The 11,996-nt window shown below is 45.9% G+C and overlaps 1 protein-coding gene across 2 annotated transcripts in view; it reads right to left on the bottom strand.

The window, feature by feature from the left end:
• Nucleotides 1–1,171: 1,171 nt before the first annotated feature.
• cdh22 (cadherin 22) overlaps nucleotides 1,172–11,996 on the bottom strand; it is a 223,262-nt gene continuing 212,437 nt past the window's right edge. For both annotated transcript variants that reach the window (XM_019879484.1, XM_019879485.1), the window contains 3 exons: nucleotides 10,398–10,547; nucleotides 10,058–10,159; nucleotides 1,172–3,166 (listed from right to left, as the gene is read on the bottom strand). In XM_019879484.1, coding sequence (XP_019735043.1) covers nucleotides 2,625–3,166; nucleotides 10,058–10,159; nucleotides 10,398–10,547 — 794 coding nt within the window. In that variant the 3' untranslated portion in view covers nucleotides 1,172–2,624. The remainder of the gene's footprint in view (nucleotides 3,167–10,057; nucleotides 10,160–10,397; nucleotides 10,548–11,996) is intronic.

Raw genomic sequence — 11,996 nt, 5'->3', positions numbered from 1 at the left:
AGAAAATAGTAGGCCCTAATGCCGTATTCAAAATTTTGTCATTTTACCAAAAGTAATGCATGTTAATTTTGGGACAGTAAAGTTCAAACCCATCAAGTTGTTGTTACGATCTTCGTATAAGTTGTAACACTTGTAACATTGTGACGTTCCGCATGAAAAATCCAAATTTTATTCTCAAAATATTACAAATCTTTTCAGTCCGCCCCTAAAATTTGCGTCTAAAATAGTTGCATTTTAAACATAACATAAAGATGCAGTCTAATAGTATGATATGATACAAGTTCACACGTTTAACTGTGATTGAACACAAACAGATGGAGTTTATCAAAAAAATTAAATATTTATTTCGATTTTTCTCTTTCTTTTTTTTCACTTTTCCATACATTGAGGTTGACGTGAATTTTAGGTTGTCGGTATAAGGAGGGATGCGGCCAGTTCATTCGTTATACCTGTAAACCTCCTTCCCGTTCATGTAAAAAATAACAACACAAACCAAGAGGAAACATGACGCAAAGTTAACTTCAGTTTTGTACACACACAAAACAAAAATGAGGAGATAAAATTGGCAATTCCATGAGACACGTTTTGTATCACTTGTGCCTTCAAATCTGTGGAAAAAACCCGCACAATTTGCAGTGTCCTTCCTCAAAAAAAAAAATCGCAACTGCAAGACGCCATAGAATTGTTCTTTTCTTTTTGCTTTTTTACACACCATCCATCTCACATTTTGAATTGAGCAAAAGTGTTCATGGAAAAAAAAAATAGAAATATACTCCAGAGTCAAACTCACACAGCTGGTCCCTTTCTTTCTTATTTGTCTTTTCTTTTTTTTTTTTTTTGCCTTCCAGTGTCAGATTCCAGTGAAAATATGTACGAATAAATAAATACAAAAGCAAATAAATACATAAATATCAACACCCCATTTAAAAAAAAAACAATTTTTTGAAGCGTTGCCTTGGCCATTTGCGGCATCCAGTGTAGAAAAAAAAAACAACCAAATCAAGCTCCTGGAATCAAATGATGTCATCCATCTGAGGGTGAGCACTGAGTAACTTGGCCATTTGCGGCATCCAGTGTAGAAAAAAAAACAACCAAACCAAGCTCCTGGAATCAAATGATGTGAGCACTGAGTGAACAAAAAATATAGGGACACCTGTTTTTTTTTTTTTTAAAGTCAGTCAGCTGGGTAAAGTTTAAGTACTCGATTGTGGCGATATAGCGTTGGACCGTTTTTCACCATGACAGTTTTCCTGATTTCTGGCTCACCCCCCGCCCTACTTTTTCCAGGAAGCGCCTTTGTTGGAATCAGTTGTTATCTGACGCAACTGGACATGCAATTAGCTAGCTAGCTAGCTTTGCCTAATTTCCAAAAATGCATCTTTCCTTCACATGCTCGATTGCCTTAGAGCGCTTCGTTGTTGGCCATGAGTGCGCACATATCAGATGGATGAGAACGAGAGCGGAGGAAAAAGGCCAACATGGCTGCCAGCCTGCGGCGCACTGGCCTGGCCGCTTTAGAGCGCTTTGTTGTGGCGACGTGGAAAAATACAATCTGGTGGGATATTCCAGTCACAGAAGGCTTTGGGCGGATATATTTTCATGGCTCATCAACGTAATTATGTGTAGGTATCCCAAAGTTGCAAGAAGAATAGCATCGGGAGTCGTCGGGGTCGTGGTGTATGGCCATTTGGTAGTTGTCGTTGATCATCGTCTTCGTCACAGCTTCATCTTTGCCACAGGCCTCAACGGTCTTATTGCACCGAGCTTCCATTCGTCTTCTCGTCTCTCTCTGTCCTTATCATCTGATCGTCATCATCATTTTGGATTCCCCAACTTTGATTCCTCGCCGTCTCGTCACCTCACTTTGGGATAGGCTGCACGTCTCTGTCAACAGGTCGTGTTGCTCCTTTTTCCTCGGGGAACACCGCCCACGTTGAAAAGTCGGGCCAAAGCAACCCGACGTGTCGAATATCCCCAATCTGAGTTCAGAGCGGCTCAAACGCCCTTCCGAGCAGTCGAAATCAGTCCGAACGTACCACGCACGGCGGCAGGAATATTTCATTTGATTATCTTTGGAGCCATCACGCTAATCAGAGCGAAATCGGGCCAAAAATCCTGCTTTGTGAAGCAGGCTTAAGACTCCACATTTTCCATCGATGTGAGTCTGAGTTTGAATTGTTTATTTGTGCGCGGCGATTGAGTTGCGATGCGACCCGCTTCTCTTGTCCAAAGTCAGCTCACCTGCGACGCTGCTGATGAGAAACCAATATTGAAAAACGGATTTTTGGCTCCGGTCCGACCCCCCGAATTGATGAAATGGTTGATGAAAACGTACGTCCCAATACTTTTGCCCACACGAAGAGATGTTCCTGCGCTCTCATTCAACGATTGACATTTCCTGCTGCTTTCGCCTTCACTTTGACAATCCCGTGACGTTGCCGTCCCTTTTCTCTCACGGCTGTCACACTCAATTCCCAAGTAAAGTCGCTCAAAAAAAGCCAAAACCGGGTCGGGGAAACCAAGTGAGACGAGGAGGTCTTTTTGCTGCGTGTGCGTTAGGAGAACACAGGACAAAGAAAGAGGAGATATATCGAAGCAGTCTCTCTGCGGGACGGGACGCGCTGCTAGGACCCGTCCTCGTCGGGCTTTCCCGGCGCGTAGTAGCCCGCCAGCTGGCGGAATCGCGGCCCCCAGTCACTGAGGTACGAGAAATCCTGCTCGGACGTGGTGGACAGTGTGTGGATGGAGCTGAGCGACAGCGCGGGCGAGCTCGCGCCCTCGAAGGCGTACGTCTGGAACGAGTCATACGGCGGCACCGACAGATCGGCGTCGGCCTGCTCCACCTTTTTGCGGATGTAACCTTTGAAGAGTGAGAAGTCGGCGGCCGAGCACGCCTCGGCCGGCCCGCCCGCTAGGCGGCTCGCCTGCAACCACTGCGGCAGCGTGCCTGTATCCGGGACCGATTCGGCGGCGGCGGCGGCGACGCTCTTGGCCTCGGGGAAGTCGTAGAGGTTCCTGAGGGCGCTCATGTCGTACGCCTGCGTGTCCTGCTCTCCGCCGCCCTCGTCGTTGTACTTGATGACGTTGTCCCGCATGTCCTCCTCGTCCTCAGCCATCCGCTGGCCTTTCCGGTGGCGTTTGAGGGTCAGGATGAGCAAGACGAGGACTGGAGGGGCAAGGGTGGGGTGGGGGTGGCGGGTAGAAAGAGTTAGGCGACACTTAGTGCAAGGACGGTCAAAAATACATCGTTAGCCTCAAGTATGGAGGTTTGAATCATCAAACATGAAACCTTGAAGGGGACTCATTATGGAAAAGCCACGCTTCGCATACCAGGGGGCGGGCAAGCTTTTCTGTTCAGGGGCCACATTTGATGGTTAAAAAGGCAAGACGGGTTGCGTCGTTCGTAGAGGCTGCCTACAGAAAAGATGTGTCATGATCCCGTTGCCCATTTGCCGTTTCCTCTGCCGCCTGGGTCGAGTGGATGCGCGTATTCCATTTATCTCCTTTCGTTGTTCTTTCGAAACTTTGGATTTTTTTTTTTCCAAATGCCTTTGCCTCGTTGATCCATTTGACTTGCGCAGTTAAGGTTCGGCTCCTTTTGAGGTGCTTGCCAGATTTAGTTTTTTGACTTGCGCGCTCAAGATTTGATCATTATTTTTACTTTAGCATCCAGAAATTATGATGTTTACCCTTCCGAACTATAAACTCCTCTCCTCTCTCTTGCATCTTGGCTTGAACAAAGGTGAAAGTGATGGTTAACACTCATTTATCCTGCTCCTGCTGGCCACAATATGAAACCAATAATCCATCTATCCATTTTCTAATCCGCTTCTCCTCATGAGGGTCGCGGGTGTGCTGAAGCCCATCCCAGCCGTCTTCAGGCAGTCGGCGGGGGACGCCCCGAACTGGTTGCCGGCCAGTCGCAGGGCACCCGAAGAAACATCTGCACCACAAAGCGCACTCGGCGTTGTCCTTATCGACTTTGCTACATAAAAAAAAAAATCTGCCCGGTGCATGATGGATTTTCCACTGAGCGCCGCCATTGAAACTTTGATTTGCAAAGGCGCAGCAGGAGGCTAAGGGGGAGGGGGAGGGGCATTTTTGTGTATTGTCGGGTTTTCCCATTTGAAATGCATGAGCATTGATTTTGCAGCCTCGCCCCCAAAATATGCTTTAAATGACTCAAAAGGAGGGAGGGATGAGCTTTATATCGATACTCATTCAAGCCTGAAGAACCTGGAAAGTTTGGGATGCATTTTAGGCTCTTCCTGAAATTTCACCTGAAAGCCAAACATCCCGAACTCTTGGTGAGTACCGCATCCTGTAGATGTATTTACACTTCAAATGTTAGAGCACAGCGAAGGCTGGCTTCCCGGCCATTTTTCTCCAGTTTCTTCAATGCGACATTCAAATTACCATGACTCTATAAATATCCGTTTTGTTTGGTAAGACATGTTGTTTATCTTTAGCTTGCTGTTTTAAGACGCTACAATTTGTCCGTTGGAGTCGAATGGCATCCGGCTGCGTCCCGTCTCTTGAAGAGAACAATTAAAGGACGCCAGCAGAAAAGAGATCATTACCCGGCAGTGTTCGGGAATCAATGCCTGAAATGCAGGCGGAGATGAAACGACTACAAATGACATGGTGGGTTCAGGCCCCCCCAGGCGGAGAGACGCGCGGCGTTTGATACGGCGACCCCGCCGCCAACAACAAGCATGAACACAAAGACAAACGGGACACATGCGCACAAGCGCGGCCGTCGCATCGGCTGTGTCCGGGGAATTTGCATGCCGGCGTTGTTAGATGGTAGCCTTGCAAGATCAAATCCTTCCATCATTTGCCTTTTGTCCCCAGAGGGTGGCTGCCAATCATCTTTCAAAATATTGCATGACACTGGGGGGGGGCTTCCGGAGCTTGCTTGACTGAACCACACGACATTATGATGCGGCCACGACAGAGAAATCGCCAATGCTTCGGAAAATCTGCTCTTTAGATTTTTTTTGTTTTTTTCAAGGATGTCCATTCAGGGATGATTTTGGCCATTTTCTGAGCTCCCACAAAGAACAAATTGTCCCAGAAATGTTGTGCGATTTCCATGATATTTCCTGCTCTTTGGAATACAATCATCTCAGCCATTTCTGATAATGGTCACCATTAGTATAAAAGGTGTAAAAAGTCACTTTCATGCTCCCCTAAAGAGCCATGTGAGACGAGAGTGAGCCTGACTGAACTCGGAATGTGGACGCCGCGCACCAGTTCTCGCTGATAACATCCAATCACTCGCCTCTCACGTTGTATGCTGGGCTCCACTGGGAAAGCCGCGTCTATGACAATTGTGTTTATTGTTCTCCGCCGTGAATGGGCCGAATTAATTGCCACGGGGTTCGGGGAGGAGGCGGCGGGGATGGACGGTCGCGTGGTAAATTGCGCCGCGCACCTCCGCGCATACTAACACGGGCGCAATGAGTTCAATCCTAATGAGGCGAGTGTCAGCAGGGGAAAAAAAAAAAGAAAAAAGCTCTCTCAACTCCATCGTACGTGCAGATGCTTGTTGTGCAAATAGACCGGGCGCGGCAGATTTAACCTTGTGACAAACCCGCGCCGAGAGCATGCCGGCTCCGCTGCCTATTAGCTGCACAGACGCTACTGAATATATATATTGGCTATTGAAAAGGCAGTTATCTTGGGGAATACAAAAGTAACCCATTACAGTAGTGTATTATATTTATGCAGTAACAAAGTAACATCACGAGTTACTTCTGATACTTTGCGAATATTATTGGAGCGATTGGCTCCAGCAATGCGTCACATTATCGGGCCCACGAGACAAAATTAGACAAAGTAGATTGTGGAGTGAACCAATCGCCAGCAGGGGAATTTCTTTCTTGTGTTCGGTGGTTGCAAATTTCGCATTTCCCTTTGGAAATATTGAAAGCATGAATAAATCAATCATCCATAAAATATATTTTTTTAAGTAATAAGTAACGTATTATCCTATAGAATATATTCCTTTCAAATGCCTGAAACTAGTAACATTACATTTTAAAAGTAACTTGGGTGATTGTGTGACTTGAGTATCCTTTAACTGAAAGCATTCCAGTTTTGCATTGTTCAGTCAAATCCCTGAAACTTGATCAAACTATTGAAAGCTAAAATGAATCTGCGTTTTATCGTCTTATTTTGCAAACTTAATTTCTTTCCCAAATTCCCTGTCTTAAATTCCCCAGGAAATTTTCCACCCCGGTTGCCAAGCGATTCGGAGCGCGGCACTTCCCTGTCTTAAATTCCCCAGGAAATTTTCCACCCGGTTGCAAAGCGATTCGGAGCACGGCAAGGGCCTCGCGCACTCCTCCGCGCAGCGCCACGCATGCCTCTCAAGCGCGTGTGCCGATGTCGCGATCAGCACTCCTGACAAGAATGATAATTTGCCCCGGGGCTGCGCTGCGCTCGTCCTAGCCGGAAGTTCATCTCCAGCAGATGGGGAGTTAATTGCACTGGAGGCACCCAGATGCCGCGGCGTGGATTCATCACGCCGGGCCTTTCAATGAACGGATGGAGGAACGGATTGTTTGTCAAGTAATTAGGGGGGGAATTTGTTTTAATTTTGCGCCAACAATTGATGTAACAGAGAGGTGGTCCCACCTGAGGAGAGCGGGGATGCCTGCTTTAACTGCTGCTGTTTGTGTGTGTCGACGAGGTACACGCTGCAATCGTGCGTGCGAACTCGGAGAGTAATTAATCCGTCCATTTTCTATTGAGCGTGTCCTCATTAGGCTCTTTGGTAACAGGGAGCCGATCGCAGTTGATTTTGGGCGAGAGACTGGTCGGATAGCGGTCACGTAGATAATATAAAATCTATTTCCCCCATTGAAACGATTTCAAATGCCATTCATCTGTTCCAGCCCTGCCCAAAACCCCACGTTTTGAAAAAAAAAAAAAAAAAAACCCCAGGAAAATAGCCCCAGATGTATTGTAAATTACTAACCGTTGCTGTCGATGTCCAAGTATTGCCAAATTCATTGATAGGAACAAAATTGATATAAATGGTTGTTCCCCGAGTCATCTGTTAATTTTTACGCATCATTTAAAGTGGTCAAAATAGCTTCACACCAAATAAATTGGAACTCTTGAACGCGACTTATGTCAGAGAAGTGTTGCAAAAACGCTGTCTACTTCCTGGTTCTGCAGACGCGATGTGGCTTTATATTCACCTCTACTTTACGCCTGGATGTTTTTCGACAATAACGAGTGAAAAAAATAGCACTGGAGTCAAAAGTCAAGCACACACATACACACACACACTGCGGTACATTCATTGGCATGTACCTTTAAGGGGCGTGGCCTCACAAGTGGTGTTTACAACATGGAGTTTTGAATGTTTGCGTCTTGCTCCATGCTTCCAGCTTGCCCAGTGTTTTCATTTTGTATTTATGTCGTTGAATGTTTGCACCATTTCACCAGTTCAATTTTCCCGTCAATAATTACGATTACAAATTACACCAATAAAAAAAGTAACTTGGGGCTTTTCATATATATATATCTCAAATGGCTCCTCACCAAACAAAGCTCAACCGAGCAGCTTCCGCTGCTGCCCCACGTTAACGCTGCTGTGACTGAGGCTGCTCGAAAGTGCTTGGCTGAGACACTTGACTCCATCTCCTACCAATCAGTCAGCCTGCGTGACATTAGAACGGCGACAAAGAACCACTTCCTCATTGAAACGGATAAGAGTCTCCTTACGGAAGATGCATAGCAAAGCAAAAGGGCAACAACAAAAAAAATGGCTCATATGTTTACATCCATTACGGTAATGTGAATATCCAACATGCTGATTTAGTGAGTGTGCTTTTTCTATTTACGCAGTTGTGTTTCGTTACAGATTATCCCAATAGATATGTCATTTTACTCGACCAGTTCATTGTGGATTGTTCATGTTTTTGACCACACACTTGCACACTAAAGTTGAATTCCCTCTTTTGGGATTTTAATCAGTACATAAAAAAAAACTATTGCATCATTTAATTTCTAAAAAGACAAAATTTTTTGATATTGAGCTTTTGCGCATGATACCATTTTGATTGTGGTTTCATTGCATACAATAAGCTGCTTCATTTTCCCTCGTTAATCTTTGATTGTGAAGAAAATATATATTTTTAAAAATTGCATAATATTAGTTCAGGAGTGCCTAATAAAGTATCCGGTGAATGTAATCCCCTGTATATGTTATCCACTGTTGCTAAAATGGTAAGGTGCCAGTAAAGAGTCCAAAGGCGTTTTCAAAATAGCAGAAGCTCCTCGAGGGGGCTCGTCTCAAAGTGCTCCGTTTGTGCATGTGCTTTTTGTATCAAGCCTCCTAAGGCTTGCCATGCTTTTCATTTTTGTGTCTTTGAGCTCATGTGACTGACGGCAAACTACACAAACAGAGTTGCCTTTAATAGCCAGCAGAGGATGCATCTGCCCCGTGTTTGTGGATGCTTTTAAGAAGGGGATGAATAAGTGATGCTCTGCTCCCGAGAAGATGTTCCGCTTAATGGAGGCAAATTCAGAACAAGTCTCATTAGGACGAGCTCTTTTACAAGACACGGATAGCGGTGTGAGTCACGCTCGCAAAGCAGCGGGGTGTCGCGTCATCCATCATTTAGGTGGCGCCGTGCGCTCGCTTCTGGTATGAAGACTGTTCATGAAAAGTTCACACAGGACAACGCCGAATCTCACCAATCTCCGCGCCTAACACGAGTTTGGACGAGCAAATATGTAAAGTCTTGCCAATGTCAAGTGTGTTTATGCTTCCACTCAATCTCAATAAGAAGGGAAGCGGCAAGGCCCAAAAGCCATTGACATTGTACTGTTCCTTCTAATTCGTCCGTCTTGGCCACCAGGAGGCAGTACAATACCAACGCCATACTTGTAAATGCACAAAGAAGACAATCTCTTCAAAGTTTGCAAAGATGCAGTTGTATGAGTTGATTTTTGGATCAAGAGTATACGCCGGTGCTTGAAGGGTTATACCCGGGGGTGCTTTTTGCGCTTTTATTTTGAAAGTGTAAAGAGTTGCCCCTTCACTAAGCACATCCCGCTTGTGTTATGAAAGAAAAAAGTAGCGCTTTAAAAGCAAATTTATTATTTATTGCTATCTAAGCATTTCGAAGCTTTTGCAGCAGCGAGAAATATCACAACGCTTGAATTTCTGTCCTTGTGGGAGAGTCTGCTGCTGCATATTGCAACACAGCAAAGAGTCAATGGGGGGAATTAGGGGGAAAAAACAACAACAAACCAAAAACACTCGCTTGGCCTTGAAAAACCGAGAAGACCCAAACAGCGCTTAGTAATACATTCACGAGCACACATTTTCCAAGTTGTGTCTCGTGAGCTGAGGGCACACATGCCGATAAACGGAATAAATTTGGGCAGATACCCAATCAAAGGCAGCAGAGGCTCAATTAGTGGATATCTCAGCGAGATTATCCGATGTTTGTTTAAAGCTTGGCACACACAAATTGAAGAAAAAATTGATCAAACTCAGTAAAAGCACGATTATTGGATGGATAATCTTTGAGATTACGTTAAAAGATTATCATGTGGTGTGGTGTGTTCAGGGGCATGCATGCATGTAGACAATCATGTCAAATTCAACCCCCCCCCCCCCATTCTGATTAAAATCAGCAAAATCCCGATTATCGGATGTTTCGAAGGGATTATCCTGTTCAAACATGGCTCAACACTTACGACCGCAAATCCTCCGCAGTTGTGTTTTATTTCCTCAAATGTTTGTGATGATCGTGACTGCAATAAAAATCAGTTAACACGCACGATGTTTTTTTTTTTTTGTTTTTTTTTTTCCCACATCGTGTGTGGGGACTCAGTTATGAAATGTGAGTAGACGGCATTAGTGCAGCCCCCCTTGATCGAGTCATCGAGTCCACTGCCCCTGGTGGCTCGTTGACCTGACCGTCGCTCCCGGGCCCATCCTCATGAAATGTGCTTACCCATCCATCGGCCACCCATTTATCCTCCGATACAAGCCATATATATTCATGTGTTACCTCTGCCCTCTTACCTATGAGGATGAGCATGCACACCAGCAGTGCTATAAGTGCCCCCGGGCTGAGCGCTGCGCTCATGACGTAGGCTGTGGCGTTACAGGACTGGATGGTTCCCGCTGCGAAAGAAAGAAGGGGGAAAAAAATAAAAACATGAGTCACTTCAGTGGACACCGATTAAAGTCATCCAGAGCGGAAGAGTCAAGTTTGCAGTAGATTACAGTTTAGAGCCTCCTGTGTGGCCTCGCCTTGTGTTTCGGGGCTACGAGCAGCTAAGCAAAGAGCAAAACAACACGGGGTGACCTTTCGGCGCGGCTAACGCTGATGGTGATGATGATTGCCGCTAATGGTGCTCACCTGTATCACAGCCGCAGATGTGAATGGTCAGGGTGCCCGTGGAGCTGAGCGAAGGGGGGCCGCTGTCACCCACCAGGATGGGCAGGAAGTAGACGTTCTGCTCGTGGCGGTTGAAGCCCGACCGCTGCGTGCGGACGCCGGCGGTGGTGTCTGGGTTGGGTGAGAGGGGACGCACGATGCGTTTTGCTCGCTGTTTGAAACTGTGTCAACGTAACGTGCCTGCCACGAGCTTACGAACACTCTTGAGAGTTCAGCAGCCAAAGCATATAAGAGACCCTTTTCGGAGGTGGGCAAGAGTTGCTATGACAACCACAGTGACGCTCTTTGAATCTCCTGTTGAATGGAAATTCAAGATTTGCAACATTTATCGTGTGTTCCCCCCCCCACATAAACAAACATGAATGCACAGGGAGAAAATAAGCAGAACAAACAGAAACGAAACATCAGGGCTTTGTGTAAGAAGCCCGTCCTGCAGACGGAGATGGATGGACGAGAAATCCTGCGGAGGCTTTGACAAATAGAGTCGGAGCAGCTTGGTGGGCACACTTGCATAGGAGATATCGAGCAATCCATCTTCCAGAACGTACATCACCATTATCCATGCCGCACCGGTGCTCCTCTGGCATGCGACTAAGACAATCACTCTTTTAGCGCTTGTGTGCAGGAACATGACACGCCTGAACTTGTGCTTTGGACTTTGGCACAGCGACTTTTGTAAAGGCTCTTCCCAAAAAGACCTGAACAGAGAGGAGTTTCGCACACCGTTACGACCATTATTGATGCTATTTTTTTTCTAATTTGCTTATGGTCACTAAGGTGGCGGGCTTACCAGAGCCTATTCCAGCTGACTTTGGGCAATAGGCGGGGTACAACCTGAACTGGTTGCCATCCAATTGCAGGGCACACATAGACGAACAACACACTCACATGCACGGAAAATTTAGAGCGTTCCATTAACCTGCCATGGATGTTTTGGAATGTGGGAGGAAACTAGAGTACCTGGAGAAAACCCACGCAGGCACGGGGAGAACATGCAAACTCTACACAGGAAGGCCGGAATCCAGGAAATCAAACCCTGCACCTTTGCACTGAGGCGGACGTGCTAACCACCCTATTGAAATGATATCTTTAGTCAGTTTATGTTCTATTTCTGCTTGAAAATAACAATAAAAAAGATTTGTTTTAGATTAAAAATAAATCTAAGTCAAATTTAATCCAGTCTGTTTTGAAGTGTGGAACGAGAGATATAACGCAAGAGAACTGATGACAAAAAAGTGCCCACGCATAACAGGTTCACATCACTGGAACACGAAAACTTTTAAATGATTTAATTTAATCAAACAAAGTGCTGAAAATCACTCGTGTTGCCGTAAGCGTCGTGGCAAGTTTGTGGTGCTTGATGCTCGCTTTTCCTGACGACCAATGACAGCATTAAGAGTGTTTATCAGCGCGATGGTGTTGGCGATCGCTAGGTTGGGGACGGGGGGGTGGGGGGGGGGCTCCTCCTTTTTCTTCTCTTCTGTTCTCTTCATCATGGCGTGTGCGGAGGCCCGCAGACGGCATGACGAGGAGAAGATGCGACAGATTGAAAGTGACAGG

Source organism: Hippocampus comes, unplaced genomic scaffold (genome assembly GCF_001891065.2).
Source record: "Hippocampus comes isolate QL1 unplaced genomic scaffold, H_comes_QL1_v1.1 scaffold44, whole genome shotgun sequence".
Classification (NCBI taxonomy): Eukaryota; Metazoa; Chordata; class Actinopteri; order Syngnathiformes; family Syngnathidae; genus Hippocampus; species Hippocampus comes.
The sequence above is the reverse complement of the archived record's forward strand: the minus strand, read 5'-3'. Positions and strand labels throughout refer to the sequence as shown.